The sequence below is a fragment of the Monodelphis domestica genome, chromosome 3, assembly GCF_027887165.1.
Source record: "Monodelphis domestica isolate mMonDom1 chromosome 3, mMonDom1.pri, whole genome shotgun sequence".
In the NCBI taxonomy this organism is placed as follows: domain Eukaryota; kingdom Metazoa; phylum Chordata; class Mammalia; order Didelphimorphia; family Didelphidae; genus Monodelphis; species Monodelphis domestica.
The window spans coordinates 526297547-526318000 of record NC_077229.1 but is presented as its reverse complement, the minus strand read 5'-3'; the positions used below and the strand labels follow the sequence as shown (position 1 = coordinate 526318000).

The window sequence follows — 20454 nt, the reverse complement described above, 5'->3', positions numbered from 1 at the left end:
GTAGATTGTACTCAATCTGGAAAGTAGGTATTAGATCAATAGTAACTGATAGTCTCACAGTTTATTTTTTTGGTAATATAAAGTCTGAGGGATTCTTTTATTCCCTTGTTATTTTCTCTTCCTTAAGATAGATATTTAAATAACTAATTCCTTAGTGTCCTAAAATTGTGTCACTTTCAGCACTGATATCCCCTCTGTGTATATTTTTATAGCTGCTTTCCCCATCCTTGTTTTCTTTTTTAGTGGCATCTCTACTTCCTCCAGAACCACATCTGGGATTGTGATAATAGAGTACAAAACATCATGTCCACCATCCTAGATAGTGAAAAACATTCATTATTTTTTAAAAAATCTTTTCAGATCATTTCCAAATATTTTCTATTTGTTGTTTTTCCAGTTTTATCTTTGGAATGATTTTGTCTAATCATATCTTTTGCCATGAACTTGTTTTTTCTCCACTGATTTTCTTTTTTTTTTTTGAGACAATTCTGATTATAATCATCTACTATCCTTCACTATAAATTTTTATAAGTAAATTTGCATCTCATACATATATTGTCAGTGGATGCCTTTTTTGTTTGTTTGACAAGTTGATTAGTGTTTTCTAAGGAATTTTAATATAATTTTGACTTTTTCATAATGATAATTGATTCACCCTGGTTAAACTTAAGTAGGAAATAGTTATAATTTTCCCCAGTGAGGGGAAGAAACATTTCAATAATTTTATTAGGTCATATTGGGGTTGATTTCATTACATATCCTTTTTATTTTCCGCCTTGAATTGATTTAGTTCTTTTCTCTCATAAATAAATGATCTGCCTGTATACATACAGATGTATCAGGAATAATTACCCTATCAATAACAAGTCATTTCCTATTGAAAATATAGTTTCAATTTAATGATGTAATGTTATTTGGTGATCAGTGTTCTTAAAGTCACACACATATTTGTGTATATATATTTGAGACCTGGACCTCTATTAAGTTCACAAGTCTTTAAGCTTTCTCATTTCTTCCTTAAACCATATTTTCAGAATATTTTTCACAATCTTTGACTATCCATACCTTTGCATTAGAATGGTAGATTTTTAGCATATATATTCATTTCAGTTGGAGTGCTTTATTAAGTTCTTGATAAAATTCCTTTACCTCTTCTTCCTTGACAATAGATATTGGCATCAATGCTGCAATTGTTTATATGTTAGATTTTTTGCAATTATTTATCATGAAAATATCATGCACTATAAGATGAGAAAAGATCACATGAAATGATGTTGCTTGTTTATTTTAGATTCATGGGCAAATCATTTTGCCAGTTCTTTTATTAATCCTCTAAAACCAACCTGTGATCCATTCTTCCACTTAGTTTCCTTTTGTCCTCTACTTTGATTTATGTGGTACAATTCAATTCCTCTAATAGAACTTTCATTTGACAAGAATCTCATGTTTAAAGTAAAAACATCTGTCACTATCCATAGATGACCTAAAGACTGTGTGATTCTATTTCCTCTGTCCCTTTTCTGCAACTCTACCATCATTGCTGCCAAGGTTAGAACAGAATCTTAGAGAACCTGGGGCCATTTTGTGATTTTCTCTATTGGATTACCAAAGGATCCATCACTAAGTGGCTAGTCTTCAAATGATGAACCTCTTCATAATTATGTAGCAAATCCCCAGAAAACAGGCATAATCTGTTACCAGGACCATACTTGGAAGCATTCTAAGGAATGTATCTGTTGTATTAGTCTAGCCTATGTGAGCCTCGAGTAAGAACCATTAAATAGTAGATCATCAATGTAGGACTTTGTGAGAAACAGAATCCTTTAAAAATAATCATTTGGGGTCAGCTGAGTGGCTTAGTGGATTGAGAGCCATGCCTAGAGATGGGAGGTCCTTGGTTCAAATGTGACTTCAGACACTTCCTAGCAGGGTGACCCTGGGCAAGTCACTTAACCCCCATTGCCTAGCCCTTACCACTCTTCTGTCTTGGAACCAATATACAGAATTGATTCTAAAATGGAAGTTATGGATTTAAAATTTTTTAAATAATTTATAGGTTTTTCCCTAACAGTACTTTTATGAAAAAAAAAAGATTTTTCTAACCAATTTATTACAAACTAACAAAGATAAAAAATAATAGTTGATATTTTAAGTCATGACAGCAAACTATCATAATCACTATAATTTGTTTTCATTTTCATTTTCATTTCTAAACTCTCTCCCTTCTCCTGTTCCCCTCTCCTACCCATTGAGAAGGCAAAACATGTGATACTCATACCTATGAAGCATGCAAAACATATTTTCACATTACATTTTATGTTCTGTGTTCATTACATTATGTTATGATCATCATTACATTTTATGGTCCTCCAAATCTGTGTGATTTTCATGGATTTTCATGCATTTTGTATATATGTGTAATGTGAAAAATATTCAAATTTATGGACTTGAGAAGCAAATGTATTATTCCCAAACTTCATGTGCTTAAAATTCTTCTTTTAATACTTCCTTTACATTTACATGACATAACTTAAAAATCTTTAATTTGCTCTGATTCTAGTTGTAATACATTTTCCTCTTCAAAAGAATTCGTTTATGTAAAACGAAATACATAGAAGACCACAAGAACATGTAGACGACTAGAAAGAAGACTGAGTTTAGCTCATGTGTAATTGACTTGTTCAGCATATATTAAATTTCCCTTGTTATCAAAACTATACGGTTACATTTATGTCTATCACTTTTGATAAGCAAACACAAAGCTTGCCTATATTTAAGTTCTACTATTCTCATTACAGATGCACATTGTTGTTTTATTTCACCTTATTTTTTTTGAGCAACTTTCCCTCTCCATCTATTGGCTATGATATTTTAACACTATCTTGATCTTACTTGTTCTTGCTTCAGATATGATGTTTCAAGGTAATTTCTGTTGACATGCCATTCTCTAAATAATGTAAAATAAAGTATCCCATTGGACCAAATTTCTATCTTTTGAAAATGATGTTCCCAACCTTTTCAATTCTCCAAGCCCCAAATCACAATTGATGTTAAACTTTCTAATTTTTCTTTATTAATAGAATAAACACATAAAATATTAGTGTTCAAATATTTGAAATTAAATAAAATTTGAAGTAGGATTAAGAAAAAAGAAGAAAAAAATTTAGATGTTTCATGATCCTAAATTGTCATAACACCCTTTTTGTCTTACTCAAACACAAAACAAGACTTAAAGTTCTTCTTGTTTCATCTGTAAATATTTGTTTTGTTTCATTATAGTAATTACTATGACTTCTGAAAAATATCATCATCTCTGACTGAAATGAAGTATACTTACTTCAGTGGAGAAAAAAATTGGAAATATGTAAGAAGAAATTATAATTTATTTTTATTTTATGGACTTTTACCAAATTTGAGTCTAAAAAGAGTCATTCAATATGAAATCTAAGTGAGAGTTCCATCTTTAAAAGGAGAATTTATTGTGTTTTAGGGCAATGATTGCCCTTCTAAAGGATAGCAGATAATTATAATGAGAAGCTGGTATTGTTTCTTTAAATAATTTTCTTCATTTGTTGTATATGTTCAATAATCTCTTTGAGATATAGTATGAAATTTTATCATCTGTCCCTAATTTTTTTTAAATTAAAACTAAAACTTTTAAATTAATAGTATGGAATATAAAAATTATACTTTCCCCTCTATGACTGATAAAAGGTCTCTCCTGAGAGCTATAAAAATTATTCATCATAAAATATGTCAAATATGCCACAGAAGGAAAAATGTATATGAAGTTGTGGATGTGTTGTGTTGTCACATGGTTATTATAAATTTTTAAGAGTTTCTAATGAGGGGGCAGCTGGGTGGCTCAGTGGATTGAGAGTCAGGCCTAGAGATGGGAGGTCCTGGGTTCAAATCTGACCTCTGAAACTTCTCAGCTGTGTGACCCTGGGCAAGTCATTTAACCCCCATTGCCTAGCTCTTACCAGTCTTCTGCCTTGGAGCCAATCCACAGTATTGACTCCAAGATGGAAGGTGAGGGTTTAAAAAAAAAAAGTTTCTAATGAACCATCTAGCAATAATTACTTCTTCCTGTTTGCTTTGATTTTCTAATAGTATTTTCCCTCTGAGATTCTCTCAAATTCAGATTGCTTCACAAACATTAAGCTGGGCTTGCATAAGTGATTCAGGTAACTGACAGGAATCAGGTAAACTGGCATGCAGACATGTGATTATTTGCCCAGTTCATATGGAAGAAATGTTTTATAATGCAGGATCTTCCGGTTCAAGTCTTCTTTCTTGACCTGGAATAATAATAGTACCTACCTCAGAGAATTTGGGGCGTAATTAAATTGAGACATAATGTACATACAGCATTTTTCAAACCCTTATTGCTATATAATGAGGTGTTTTTACTGTCTAAAATAATATTCAATTTTGAATTTTCCCTAGTTTCCATGTTACAAATTTGAAATGAGAACAGAAGTTTTTCACCTTGAAATTTTATTTAGTAAAGGAATAAAGTGCAATGAAACTTCATTAATAGTGACTACCTTTTGATAAGAGTAAATACAGTGGAATAGGAGAAATACTTCAGTAAGAAACTCTATACCCATATCCTGCCCTACCCAACCTATTTGAATACTTGAAAAATTGGTGGCATGAAATAACATCAAAGAATTACATGATACGAGTTTGAAAAAGACTTGAGGCCATCTAGGGACAACCCCGTGTCTTATTGGTGAGGAACTGAGGTATAACGAGACTAAGTAATTTATTCCAAGTTAAACAAGTAATAAGTAGCAGAGCCAGGATGGGAACTGAAGTATTCTGCCAGGAAATATACCCATCTTTCTACTGCCTCCATTTTTAATCCTGAGTCAATCGAGCCAGGTATGATAGTGAGAATAGTAGCTGTAATTAATATTGATATTAAAGCCAAAGACATTTCTGCTCACTAATTAAACCATCATACCAATAAGTTCAGAATTCTTGTCTAGTGTCTAATGAAGAAGAGATTTTTAAAATTAGTTATTTTAGGTCATTCTTTCTCTTAGTATCCTAAAAGCAAGTAAACTTTTCCATCATTCATGCCATATATAAGTTTCTTCTCCATTCATGCAGAAATGAAATCCCGTGCCTATAAAAACTGTTTCTCATTTAGTGAGATTCCCCATAGTTTTTGATAATTATTGTCAGTTTTTGTGAAAATTCACTCTCAATATGTTCTCTTTTCTAAAAGTTATCTAAACCCTGTTTTGCTTCTATTCGATACTTTGTGACATTTTGTCACATATCCCAGAGGATGAATAGGACGAATGATGTTCAAATTATTACATGTTTACCTTTTTTATATCTTATAAATCTTCTATATATATATATATGTGACCTATGTATATGTCACATGTTTTGTGAGGAAAGCGATCGAAGTGATGAGTTCAGATGAGCTTTGATGCCTGCTATAGATCACAAAGACTTGTTCTATACGTTTCACTAATTTGCATAGATGCTCAGTAATTGTCTCATCAATTATTTTTCACTCGAATTTAGGGAAAGTGTTAAAATTGTACAGAGAGTTTAATAAGTTCTGTTCCATTAATTCTCCTGCTGCAGAAGATGATGGAAACTAAGGAGAGGACCTCTACCCCCATCTGAAAGTAACTGCCCAATAGAAATAACACTAGTACAGTGGATCGTCAGTGAGTAATTGATGGTTTATAATTCACAGGCATCGGACACCAAGTAAATGAGAAGCCATGCCCTACTAGTAAGCAGCCATGCCTGCATTCCCGTTTTCCCTATTTTCCCATCAGATTTTTCAACTTCAGGCTCATTTGATAGAATCATTTAAGGAACTCAATTCCAGAAAACTCTATATTGAGCTTATTTCAGACAAATGTCATGTTCTAGAAGGAGGCCGATTGAAAATGTCGAAGGGGAGCTTACTAAACTGGTCTTCGACAACTCAAGAGAACCAGGTGATGTTTGTATGTTATGAAAAGGAAGGGAGGCTTGTTGTATCTCATAATACTAGCTAGTCCGCTTTTTTGTACTTTAAGTTTTATGAAGCACTTTACATGTCATAACTCAGCTGAGCCTCGCAATAACCTTGTGAGGTAAGTCCTCTTGTCCCCGTCTTGCAGATGAGGCTCAGAGAGCTTACTCGACTTGCTCATGGTCACCCAGCTAGTCAGTGTCAGAGGTGGGATTCCCACATCATTCCTCATTCCAAGTCCGACACTGCCCACTTTATCCCACTCCCCCGTTGTGGTTCACGATGCCACTGGCTTATGCATGAGTTGCATTTTATCAAGAAGGACGTTCCTTGATTAAATGTAACGGCCAGTCTTGCTGCGGGAGGACCAGTGATGCACGCTTCCCTCCTCTCAGTAGAGAAGTGGTGGACTCCAGGTACGGAATGTTGCCTCTGTGATCAGGTGCAGTTGCGGTGATTGTTTTAACGATTCTCTTTGTTCAAGGGAGAGTTCTAGCCACATTTCTTGGAACTGGAAATGCAGAAAACGAAACCTAAATAAAACATTTTAAGCTAATAAAATGATATTTTTTGCCTGATTTTTCTTAGTTTCCATGCATCTAGTGGTATTGTTGCATGTATCAAAAATTATGTTGCTCGTACAGTCATGACAAACCCTTGTGGCTTCCTGGTAACTTTATCTCCTGTGTCAAATATATTCACTTATTTTTGTAGACTTCCATGTGGAAGAGGCACTGGATTGGCCCGGCGTGTACCTCCTCCCAGGACAGGTTTCTGGAGTGGCCCTTGACTCCGATGGCAACCTGGTTATTTTCCATAGAGGTGATCACATTTGGGATGGCAAGTAAGTAAATAAATAAGTAAATAAGTAAAAGCTTTTGTAAGTTGAATTGAAAGGAAATTTGCCTTTATCATTTTCCTTAAAATGTGCATGAGCTGGTGAGACCAGTTACCCAATTTCCCTGCCCTTTATTTTCATTTCAATTTTCTTTTCGAGGTAAAATCCTATGTGATCAGTATATCTGTAAGCAAGGTGATGCAGAAAACAATTAACAACAACAATAACTAGCATTTATATATATAACATGCCTCTTTGTTGCCCAGGGTGGTAATAAGTAGTGGAAAGAAATTGGACACAACTGTGTGTACCGGTAATAAAAAAATTATTATCCTTCTTTTCATGGAAAGTAAGGAAAATATTTATCAAAATAGAAAAACATTTATTTAAAATCAAGTTTTCATTTTATATCCAGTGGGAAGATGGGGGCATTCTGACTACAAACAAGAGAAGCCAAGGCAATAGCATTACTACTGACCTAGTTTTAGGAATGATAGCTGTGGCAATCAACAAGAAAAAACTTAAAGGAACAAGCACTGATGAAGAGAATTCAGGACTTCAATGGATCTTGGGTCATCGATATGAATATTCTTTCCCTTGCTGCCAGGGAGACTTTGATCCATCCATCACTTTCCCTTCTGTCCCACAGATCCTTTACAAATGTTCTACTCAGAGGGCTGATGGCCTTCCTTTAGATGTCTTCCTTTACAGTCTGAGAACTCGGGATATCTATCATTCACTGTGTGAAGAGCCTTTTCAGATCATACATTTCCTTGATGCCATCCCACACACAATGTCTTACATATAGGTCACTGCTGGAAATACCTTGCAGCCCACTTTCTCTCCCTGTGTGTCTCCTTTCAGTCTATGGTCTTCACATTCTTAGCAGATTCACAGATATATGGCATCACCTCAAAGCTATTGGTGGTAAAACAAAATAAAACACAAAGACAATGAGGGTGTTTGTGCTTGGGAAGATCTCGGGACACTTGAAAGCGCTGCACAAGTCATCAGGATCAACTTAGCCTCCCCTCATCCTGATTTTCAGTTCTGGTCCCAGTTTATTCTCTTCCTCCAGTGTCTATCCTCAATGGAACTGCTGATGTGGTAAATACGTGAACTGGCCATTCACTGCCGTCATCATTTTTTCAAAGGACGTTTTCCATCCACAAAGTTTCCCTTCGGTGGGTTATTCTGCCAGTTTCCCTTTAGCAAACCTGGCTGCCATTGAGGAAGACAAGCAATCCTGTACCATTTTCCTTGAGACTCCCTTTTGGAAGAGCTGTGAAAGCTGCCTTTTGGTCTACTGATCAGAAAGGAATCGGCGGGCTCTATAAGAATCTGCTTTCTCCATCAGTGACAGTAACACGACCACAGCTGTGGTCTGGAGAGCTCGCCTCGGACATTGGGTCTGAGGGCATCAAAATGATGTTTGAGATGAAGTCTGGGAGAGAACAAATACACAATGAGGAAGTCTGCTCAGGAAATAAAGTCCTGAAGACCCTGAGCCATGGAAAACGCTCGACTGCTGAGTGAACTGTTCATTGCCGATCATGTGTCCATTCTATCATTGGTGGATCTCTGTGAGAATTGTTTACTCTGTATCAAAAGTCGTCTTGGACTCGAAAAAGGACCAGGCAGCTTTGTGCGGATGATTGTCTATAGCGAGCCATAGTGCTTTAATGATGGGATTGACTACAAGGCGTACAAATTCAATGCTCTCCTCTTTGTCGATCGGAAAGAAGAAATCAAAACCTCTCAATCTGATGATGTCTAATGGCATATACAGAACATTTAACTGTCTCAGCAACCAAAGAGGTAGACATTAAAGTACTACATGGGAGACCAACTCTGAAAATCAGCGTTTTCAATAGCATTAAGTAAATTATCTCAATGAATACCGTCTATGATAATGGCACAATAGATCACTTCTTGGGCATTGATATATGCACACACACACACACACACATATGTATATGTTGACTGTAAAGTCACTTCAAGAGAAATTTAAAACAAATTATTGAAGGGGTATTGACGTCTGTGATCAGGGGAGTCAGTGTAGCGAAAATGAGATTGGAACTAATGCATAGCCTGAATGCGAGGTCAGGAACGTCTGTTGCTTCCTCAGTCTGTAGAATTCTTACCCAAAGTTGGTTTTATGCTCATTGGCTTTGAGAGGGGCGTATAGTAGCATCTTGTTACAGAGATGCAGTCATTGTCCTTTTGATAACCATTTCTGCGTATAAAGCTAGCACACTACTAACGGAGCATCATTCCCCCAGGAGGGTTTGCTGCAGTGAGTGCTCTCAGTGCTGTGTTCAGATCATTCTGCTCTGGGTTGGGGCACCCGGGCCAGTTGTGATCACGGCTCCAGCTGTAATACCACCGGAAGTTAGGGGGAGTTCAGAGAACATTGACTAAACTCCCTGCTGCACAAGGCTTACTAAGCACAGCTGAACCTGTTGTCTACGGAAAGTGTGTGAGACACAGATAAATAATGTCGGCTAAAATAAAACCTGAGTTTATTAACAAACATGAGGTTTGAGCGTAGAGGAGACATGTGCACAACTCACATGCCGCTCACTGGGATGGGTGATGAGTGCAAGGAGGGAAAACCTGGTAGAAAGCTCGTGTCCAGCGTGTAATCAGGAGGCTTAAACTAGACTCGTTATAGTCGTATAGAAAAGAGAATCCGTGTAGGAGACACGGAAGGGAAACTCCTCAGTGCTTGGTAGCCGATGTAGTGCCGGCTAAAGGAGACCGCAGACTCAGCAGGGACACATTTGGCTGTGTGTGTTATGGTATCAATAGTTCTGATACCGCGTTACTAAAAAGGGTCTGTGGGCTCACCCCACACACTCCTCCTTTCAATTATCTGTAAACACCTCAAAACAGTCTTCTGACAGTTTGTGATCGGATTCTCTCTCCTACCTAGCCCACACCAAGGTGGTAGGTAAATGGGATCTTAGAGCTTATACCGTGCTTTCTTTGGTGCAGTATCTATTTCCATATTCCCTCTGCGGGGACAGAAGAGACGTATGGCAGGACAACTTTAAACACTCATGACAGCCTCCTTAATGTGAAATGAGCTCCGCCATCTATTCCAGCCTGGCCATTTACGGGTTACGGGTCCTTTCCTCCTGTCCTCCCTTCTTTTCACTCCTATCACTAGTCCATCTTTTCCTTATGTTTTCGTCCTGTCTCCATCCACTATCTTCCTGTTCAAGGAAAAAGAAAGCAACTTGCCAGCAATGTTTAGAACCTGCTCTGAAATGTGGCACGCTTTGACTTTGAATCGACCATCGATACAATGACTCATTCGAAGACATTTTGTCAATTCCGATGAGAACCAGCCTTCCAGAGAAATCTTGAGCCTTTTCATCTTGAAGCCTGGAAAGAAGAGCATCTCCCATTGCAAAGTGTCCCGTCACGCTGCTATCAGGGTGAGGTTTGGGAGATGACGTTACGTGGGGACGTCCCCTTCCATCAGGGAAGGGAAGACGTTGCCCTTGGGACGTCCGGCTCCTCTAATGACTGCAGCGATCCCTGCGGGGCTCAGAGACTCATACACCACACTTGCACATACTTGGAGGTGGTGGAAGGGGAGTCCCCAAGGCCATGGCCATTAAGTGCACAGACTCCTCTCCCGCAGAGCTCCTCCTTCCCGCGGGGGCTTCCTGACCGGACCTTCTCCCAGGACATTTCCCTAATCTAAACCTAACAAAGGCTGCTTCCACGGGGAGGGAGTCATGTGAAGGATCAATACGAGCTTGTCTTGGCAATGCTTCCCAGGGACGCTGGCCAGCGCTCCTATGAACGTCTCTCACGTGACCACGAGTCCCGCCTCCCCCTTCTCCCTCACCGGATGGCACCGTGCCAGGCTGGCAGGAACGTTTAAATCGGCTCATCGAAATGGTTCTTCATTTAACTCGCATTTCCTTCCGCTCCTCCCTTGCCTACGTGGCTATTTTAGAGCTTCCCCAATGAAGGGGGAACTGCTAGTTCCAGAAGGTGCCATGAAATTTTAAAGAGCCCTTTTCTCTGCCGGAGCATTAGTACAGCTCGCCAGCGCTGGCCCTTCGAAGTTTAAATGCCCCCCAGCAGGGATCAGAGAGTCCCTGCACACCAACAGCTGTTCCTGGGCCCCTGACGTGAAATCATCACAGCTGTCTGGGATCATACCTTAAAGAGACAGCCCTGTCTACCTGGTAACCCAATGGGCGACCCCTTGACTTCTATAGGGGGGTTCCAGGGTCTCCAGTATAACTTTTCACCCTCTCTCTTGAGATCTTAGACTTGGAAGAGGTTTTAGACATGATGGAATCATAGCACAGAGTCAAGAAGGACCTCAAAGATCATCTAGTCTAAACTTCTCATTTTACAGTCAAAGATTCAGGAGGTGGAGGGAATTGTCCCTGCTCAAACAAGGAGTTAGGGGCAAGAGGTAGGATTCGAACTCACAAACTTTAACTCCAGAACGACAGGACCTTCTATTTTTGTTTTTAAAACTCTTACCTTCTATCTTGGAATCAATACTAATTATTGATTCTAAAGCAGAACACTAAGGGCTAGGCAATTGGGATTGTCACTTGCCCAAGGTCATACATCTAGGAAGTATCTGACGTCAAATTTGAACACAAGACCCCCTATCTTTTGGCCTAGCTCCCTATCCACTGAGCCACCTAGCTTCCCCACTCCTGAAACTACAGTACTTTTTACTATACTACACTATCATCTAGTTCAGCCTTCCCTCCCAATATAGTAGTCTAGCTATAATATTCCTAATGGTGATCCAGTTTCTTTTTTTCTTTTGTTTTTCCATGAACTTGATAAATATTAAAAAAGTGAACATTTCTATATTCAAAGAACAGAGAATAGAGGCCCACATACGAAACTGTGAATCTCCATTACATGCAGCTTTTGAAACGTGTATGCTTCTAATTTAACCTGGTGATTCCACCATTGCTTTGCTTGCCCAGGTCCCATTCTGCATTTTCTTTTGCTCCCTCATTTGTGTTGGATCTTTTCTTTCCTTCTTTTTGGAATGATCACTAACCCTACTTCTTTTCCAAATCTTCCTATCCAGCAGGAAATGAATATGCTTTTCAAAATAATTTCCTCCCTCCCAGATGTTTCCCCTCCACAGGAAGGCAGCCTTATACATAGGCTGTACTTACATTATCTTATACATATATCCCTGTTCATCCTGTTGTAAAACAAGACACATATTGCTTCTACTAGAGAAGAAATTCATGGAGGAAATAAAGTGAAGAATGGTGAGTCTCCATCTGCATTCAGATTTCATCAGCTCCTTCTATGGCAGTGAATATCCTTTCTCACCATAAGTCTTTGGAGTTGTCCTGGATAATAGTCAAAATGCCCAATGACTGGAACTGCTACTGTTCTACAAAAAACACTACTACTGTTCGAGAAAGCCTATTGAATTGTTAGAGCTCCCGATTTACAACATTTTCCTTATAGTGAATAAAAAGTCCCTTGTCATTTTTACTAATTGGTTATCATTTTGCCATCTATAGAAAATGCAGAATATTTGAAGATCTCTAAAATATGTCTGTGATTCTTCTTCAGTCTAAGTATACTTTGTTTTCTCAATTATCCTTATAATCCGCTGAGATCATTTCCAGATCCTTTTCCATTTTAATGACCTTCCAGTGGATGACTTTGAGTTTGTCAATGTAGTGCCTAGAACCAACACAATAATATTGGACAGCGATGCTTTTAATTCCTAAGTTAAGGAGACTTTACTTATGCTAATGTAACCTGAGGATTCCTTAGCCCCTGCAGCAGCTATTTGGCAGTTGAGCTTTGATAGCTAAGCCAATTTTTATGTAACTGATGCTTGAGTATAAGAGCAGTGTGGTACAATGGAAAGGTTGCTAACAGGAGCCTGGGAAGCTCTAGACCTAAGCTCAAATTCCCACTCTGATGCTTACTACCTCTGCCATCACACAAACCTAACATAGACTCACCATACATATATACAAGATCAATGAAAATGATCACAAATTAGCAATAGACTAGTATTGAGGGACATGTGTAGAAAACACAGGTTGCCAAGTCAACTCATGCTTCTATGAGGTGAGCTCTATAGGAACTCAGGAAGAACTGCTAAGCATCCTTTCTCTTCTTGTAGTATCCTGATATTGCTCTCCTCCCCCACCCTGGAGACAGCATTTCAGCTAACTGATTCATAGCTAGGTGCATTGGTTCTGCTCCTTTCCTAAGATTTTTAAAATTAATTTATTTAGTCAATTTAGAACATTATTCCTTGGTTACAAGAATCACATTATTTTCCTCCCTCCCCTCTCCCCACCCTTCCCGCAGCCAACACACAATTTCATTGGGTATTACGTGTGTCCTTAATTAGAACCTATTTCTATGTTGTTGATATTTGCACTAGGATGTTCATTTAGAGTCTACATCCCCAATCATATCCCCTTGACCCATGTAATCAAGCAGTTGTTTTTCTTCTGTATTTCAACTCCCACAGTTTTTCCTCTGAATGTGGATAGTGTTCTTTCTCATAGATCCCTCTGAGTTGTTCAGGATCACTGCATTGCCACTAATGGAGAAGTCCATTACATTCAATTGTATCACAGTGTATCAGTCTCTGTGTACATTGTTCTCCTGGTTCTGCTCCCCTCACTCTGCATCACTTCCTGGAGGTTATTCCAGTCCCCATGGAATTCCTCCACTTTATTATCCCTTTGAGCACAATAGTATTCCATCACCAACATATACCACAATGTGTTCAGCCATTCCCCAACTGAAGGATATCCTTTCATTTTCCAATTTTTGGCCACCACAAAAAGCGCAGCTATGAATATTCTTGTACAAGTCTTTTTCCTTATTATCTCTTTCGGGTACAAACCCAGCAGTGCTATGGCTGGATCAAAGGGTAGACCATGTGCTGCTGAAAAGGTGTATTCCTTTTTATCCTTATTAATTTTTTCTCTACATATCTACTAACTCTAATTTTTCTAAGATTTCATTCACTTCTCTTACCTCTTTCTTATTTATTTTTTGGTTTGATTTTTCTAGTTCTGATAGCGGAAGGTTCAAGTCTCCCACTAGTATAGTTTTTCTATTTCATCCTTGAGCTCTGCTAGTTTCTCCTTTAGGAATTTGGATGTTATGCCATTTGGTGCATACACGTTGAGTAATTATATGTCCTCATTGTCTATACTGTCTTTTATCAAGATGTAATTACCTTCCCTATCTCTTTTAACTAGATCTATTTTTCCTTTGGCTTTGTCAGATATCATGATTGTGACTCTTGCCTTCTTATTATCAGTTGATGCCCAATAGATTTGGCTCCATCCTCTTACTTTCACCCTATGCGTATCTACCTTCCTCATGTGTGTTTCTTGTAGACAGAATATGGTAGGGTTTGGGATTCTAATCCACTCTGCTATTTGCTTGAGTTTTATGGGTGAGTTCATTCCATTCACATTTTGATTTATGATTACTAACTATGTATGTCCCAGCATTTTGATTTCTACTCCTTGTCCTGCCTTTTCATCTTTCACTATTTCCTTCTACACCAATGTTTTGTATTTAATCAGTCCCCCTAATTCCCACCCTTATTTTACTTCCCTTTCTACCCCCCCTTCTTATTTCCCCCCCCTTATTTTCTTTACAGTCTTTTTAAACTGCCCCCACCCTCTCCCTCCCTTGTACTGTTTCCCTCCCCACCAGTCCATTTGTTACCCTTCTACTTCTACTTCCCTATAGGATGAAAATCAATTCTCTATCCCAATGGATTGGATAGTTCTTCCCACTTTGAGTCAATTTCAATGCACGTAAGAGTTGAGTACTGCCTGTCTCCAACCTCTACCCTTCCAGTGAATTAATGTTCTCCCCCCTCTTGCCATGAGCTTCTTTGTGATATATAAATTTACCCCCTTTTGTTTCTTTTCCCATTTCTTTTAGGATTAAACTCTTTTTTTTTTTAGTTCTAGTTGCAACTAGACTAAAAAAAGAGTTTGTCACTGTTCCCTCTAAGTGTAATTCTTATAGCTGCCCAGGTGATAATAACATTTTTTAAGAGTTACCAATGACCTCTTTTCTTATAGGGATACATATCATTTTAACTTATTGGGTCTTTTTTAAAAAAAAAAAGGATTTTTTTGTTTGTTTTTGTTTTGTTTTTCTTTTTTCCCTCTTTTTAAATTACTTTTTGATGATTCTCTTGAGTTCTGTGCTTGGGCATCAAATTTTCTATTCAGGTCTGGTTTGTTCTTTACAAATGCTTGGAATTTTATTTTGTTAAATGACTATACTTTCCCCTGTAAGAATATAGTCAGTTTTGCTGGGTAGTTTATTCTTGGTTGTAGACCTAGTTCCCTTGATTTCTGGAATATCATATTCCATGCCTTTTGATCCTTCAGTGTAGGTGGAGCCAGATCCTGTGTTATCCTCACTGTGGTTCCATGGTATCTGAATGTCTTTTTCTTAGCAGCTTAGCAGCTTGTAATATTTTTATCTTGGTCTGATAGTTCTTAAATTTGCCTCTAACATTCCTGGTGTTGTCAGTTGGGGATTAAGTATAGGAGGTGATCTGTGGATTCTTTCAATATCCGCTTTTCCTTCTTGTTCTAGAATATTGGGGCAGTTTTCTAGGATAATTTCCTGTAGTATGATGTCTAGGATTTTTCTTTTGTCATGGTCTTCTGGTAGACGAATGATTCTTAAGTTGTCTCTCCTGGAACGATTTTCTAAATCTTCTGTTTTCTTAATGAGATGATTCATATTTTCCTCAATTTTTTCATTCTTTTGATTTTGTTTTATAGTGTCCTGCTGTCTTGTGAAGTCACTTGCTTCTAATTGTTGTATTCTGGTTCTTAAAGACTGGATTTCATCCCTGGCTTTTTGGTCATCCTTCTCCTTCTGGTCTGATTTTCTTTACAGGTCATCTTTCATCTCCTTTGCCTCATTTTCAAACTGATTAATTTTGTCTTTCAAGACACTGTTTTCTGTTTCCAGGTGACTTATCTTGCTTTTAAAGTTGTCTTCAGCCTCTCTTAATTGTCTTTTGAATTTTATTTTGAGTTCTTCCAGAGCCTGTATCCAATTCACTGGGTTTTCCCTTTTTTTTGCTTGTTGTTCCCTCATCCTTCTCTGTCCTGTTTGCTCTTTATTGCCTGTACAGAAGCTGTCGATTGTAATTTCTTTTTTCTTTTTCTGTTGTTTGCTCATGTTTACCCCTTCTTTACTCCCTGCTTTTTCTTTTTTTTTTTGTGGTTTTGGGCTGTTCTTTCTGCCTTCACCCTTGGAGTTTTGTCAGTAAATCTCTCAGTACTGTCTGTGGGGGAGGGGTATTGGAGCTTGAGCTTCTCTTCCTTTGGAAGAGTTGGAAGCTTTGATGGGATTAAGTCCATCAATCTGTGGGGGAGGGGTTTTGGAGCTTGAGCATCCACCTCCTCTGGAGTCTTTGATGGGATTAAGTCTGGCTGGGTTGCTGGATATGCAACATGTGAGATAAAATCTGGGGAAGGGGGTTGGGCAACATGGAGTGTCTCCTCTGCTGCAACTATGATTTCTGCTCTGCACTCTCCATTTCTCCTCTGTCTGCTTCCCCACTGACTGTGTTGGATACCCTGAGCCTGGCACAGTTTTGACCCCAAGGTACTCCCTCCAGACTAGAGCCTTTGCCTGCCCAGAGGTTCTAGCTGCTGCTGGAGGCTTAGTGTTCTGTGTGGGGGCGGAATCCCAGGACCTTCCGTCTTCCTTCCCCTTAAACCAGGGTGTTCTCGAATTGGCTCTGTCCTGTTGTTACATTTGATTTTTATTCCCTTAGGAGCATTTAGTTTGCAATAAGTAAGGAAGGGTTTTCAGAGGTCTGAATGTTTGCTGCCTCTATGCTTCCATCTTGACTCCGCCTCCTTTCCTAAGTTTAACGACCAACTGCTGAATTTAATTCTCCCTTGAATCCATAGTTGGCTTTTTCCCCTGCTGCCAAAGATCACAAAATTTTAGTTGCTTCCTGCTTTGAATGTTGGCACCACTCATCTGTTTGCACAGTAGCCATTTCTGCTCCCTGCCAAATACTGTGTCTCTTACTAGGCAAATAGTAATGGCAAGGTACCAGTGGCAGTAGAGAAAAGGAGAGAAAATCACCCTGTTGATTTCAATCAGCTTTTTCAAGATCTTGTTGAATTCTTATTGTCACCCACAGCATTAGGTATTCCTCCTAGCTTTGTATTTTCTACCAATTTAATGAGTTTACTTTCTACCTTGATTAAAAGATTGAATAGTACAGAGCTAGAGATAAAATCCTATGTCATACCACTTCAGATCTTTGTCTAGACCAATATCAATGCATTAGTAAAGACACTTTGTTGAACAGTTGTTCAAACACATTCAAATCCATGTCTCCATCTTGTCCAGAATGATTTTATGAGATTTCCAAATGCCTTGTGAAATTTCAGTGCCTTATATTTACAGAATTCCCCTTGTCTACCAGTCTAGTAAATTGGCGAAAAAGGAAGCGATGCTAATTTAGCATACCTCATTTTTAGTGAACTGATTCTAGTGATTACTTATTTATTTTCTCAGAGCTTGCAAATTGTTTACTTCAAAATACTTTCTAAAAACTTGCCAGCTCATTCTTCTATACATTTTTCAATCCACCCTTTTTTCTCCTTCCTGATAACTGAAACATTTCTCTGTGCCCAATATTCTGTCATTTTCCCCCTTTTTCATGTTTCGTTGAGGATTATTATCTACTAGTACTTTTCAAAGTGAGAAGTTAGCTTTTTCGTACTATGATAATATAATTAATCTTCTATTACAATTTGAACCTACTTAAAAAAGACTAGATATACTTTTAATATCTTCTCCCCTTCCTTGATCTTCCTATTTAATAGCCTTCCCTGCAGTGTCTCACATATAACACTCCATCTCCCAAATAAGCATTTTCTTTAGCTGTCCCTCATACCTAGAAATCTCTTTATTTCTGCCTCCTGGCTTCTCTGGCATCCTTTAAGCATCAGGTAAAGACCCATCTTATTCAATGAAACCTTTTCAAAACTTCCATAATGCTAGTGCTGACTCATTGAGAGTATCTCTAATTGATCCTCATATATCCTGTTTGTACATGGATTGCATGTCTTCCCCACTGGACTGTGATCACTTGGAAAGCAGAGACTTATTTCTGCTTTGTCTTGTTTGGGCCTTCTTTATAGTCCTAATACTTAGGACAATGCCTGGCATATGATAGGTGTTTAATAAATGCTTGGTCACTTAACTTCCCAATTTGAAGATAATTCTCGTTGGAAGAAAATTGTGACTTTCCCAGGCTTTGAGTTCCAGGTTTTGACTTTAGTGCCAGTAATCTTTCCACTCACCATGCTGCTTCCCAGAAACAAAATAGGAGTTGAGTTCCATTTTTCTTAAAGAGTGAGCCCATTCCTTAAGTATTCTTCTTTGCCCCCAAACATAATCTTATACTCTCTTTTATTGTATATACTGTGCCTTCCCCATCGACATATAAACCAGTTTCAGGAAATAGAATGTCATTTTTCATCTTTGCATCCCAGTCACTTAGTAGAGTACTTTAAAAAACACTTTTTGAACTCAAAAGAATCTTTAGAAGAAACCTCCATCTTTTTTCATTAGCATTTCTAAAAGCATTAACTCACTCTATAATTTAGGCTTCCTGGCATTCTTACAGGTTTATGACGGTGTTTTGCAGTCATTTTTGGTTGAGTGCTTCCCATTCTCTTTTCTACATATTATTTGTAAATGTGAGCTAGGCAAAATTCCTTGTTTCACCACATTGTTTTCTTTAAATATCTTCTTATTTTCCTTCTCATTGGAATGCTTCCTAATTTGAATGGTAAATAAGATTTTTTTTTAGATCTTTTCATGTCTTTTGTCAATTTCCCCATTTTTAATCTCTAAATGTTCATGACTATTTTATCTCAAATTTTTTTTTTAATTTTATTTGGTCATTTCCAAACATTATTCATTGGAAACAAAGATCATTTTCTTTTCTTCCCTCCCCTCCCTCCCACCACCTCTCCCATAGCCGACACGCGATTTCACTGGGTATCACATGTGTTCTTTTATCTCAAATTTTTAAAAAATATTCTTTCATTAAATCTAGGGTTTTAGACCCCTCACTTATAAAATCACACTTTAAAAAACCTTTCTCTGGCTTCTTAACTATTCTAATTGCATCATATTTCATTTTTCTCATTGTTATTATTTTTTTCCTATTCCTCAATTTTGATTGATGAAACTGAAGTTGATTGACCTCATAACTATTGCTCTCTTTGTATTTGAATTTATCAAGACATTTATCTTCAAACTTATCTAAGCCATTTGATTAGCTCCTAATATGCAAAATCATTTGGAAATAAGGTCCTTTTAAAATAAATAATTGATGGATTCTGAGCATTAAAGACTGGGTCAGTCTTTTCAGATGAGTGCTTCTTCCTAAAAGTAAACAAAACTTATCAGTGTCTTAGACATTGTATAAAATACACAAGTGTATTATGATAGCCAAAAAATGTGTATCAAAATAAAAGGCTCCCTGCATTACATAATGCAAGGTAGCTTCTTTAGAACACTAAAATAAAGTATAAATAAAGTAGGTTGCAATAGCAACACTGTAATCAATTCCATCATATAGTATCTCTTTATGAATTGCTCCAGTTAGCTTTCTTTGAATCACAGGATCATTTATAATCTGTCCATTTGGCTATCTGGAAGAAAAGATATATTTTATTAATGGTTTTCTGTGGGGAAAAGAGTGTGTATGTGAATCTGTTTCTTTCTACTTCCCCTACGTGAATACAACAGAACAGATGTTCTGCTGTACAGAGCTCTACCTCTTCCAAATGAAAGGCTTAGGGATGGTCGGCCAATCAGGGAATTGATTGGCTAAATCTATCTTGACCCTGCCAGCTCAAACATGTAGAAAGATTTTGATGATTTGTTAGCAGGTCATCTAAACAAGCATTTCAGCCTGTTACAGTCCCTTTTCTTCCCCAAAGCTAGATTCTTCTTCACAATCCTGGGCATATTGTGTGCTTTGCGATGCTGGAGCTAGTAATATATCTAGATGATATGCTCATAGCTAGGGTCCACTGTGATGTCTTTCTTATGTCAGATAGAGTGACAGAGACAAGTGCCTCCAATCAGTGTATATGGAGACGTGCAGAATCCACATTTACAAATAATTCAGCAAATTAATAAATATGACAAAAGATAAAAATAGACAAAGGTTATAGAAAGAACAAGCACATAATTGCATGCTAGTGGAACAAGAAGGCTTATAATAAAACTTCTGGTGCAATGCAAGAGAATTATAATAAAGATACTATAACTAATGATCATTGTGATGAAGATGTGTAGGTTGCAAGGGAGAAAGTATAAAGTCCCAATACTTGGAAAGCATCCTGATCACAAACTTGGATAATAAACTAAACTAATGTGTTAGACGTCCTCTATGGTTGTAGACAATAAAGAGCAGCCTATTACCAAAAAGTGATATTCAGTATTTAACCTATTGATTTTTTCCCTATTTCACCAGCTGCCATTAGTTTCATTCACACTGAGCATAGTTTCAGTGAAGAATGATCTGAATCTTTTGGGT

General features: G+C 37.7%; 1 protein-coding gene across 20 annotated transcripts in view; it reads left to right on the top strand.

Moving 5' to 3' along the window:
* PAM (peptidylglycine alpha-amidating monooxygenase) overlaps positions 1-20454 on the top strand; it is a 393336-nt gene that overhangs the window by 334695 nt on the left and 38187 nt on the right. For all 20 annotated transcript variants that reach the window (XM_001380031.4, XM_056824985.1, XM_056824993.1 and 17 more), the window contains one exon: positions 6707-6836. In XM_001380031.4, the coding sequence (XP_001380068.1) occupies positions 6707-6836 (130 nt within the window). The remainder of the gene's footprint in view (positions 1-6706; positions 6837-20454) is intronic.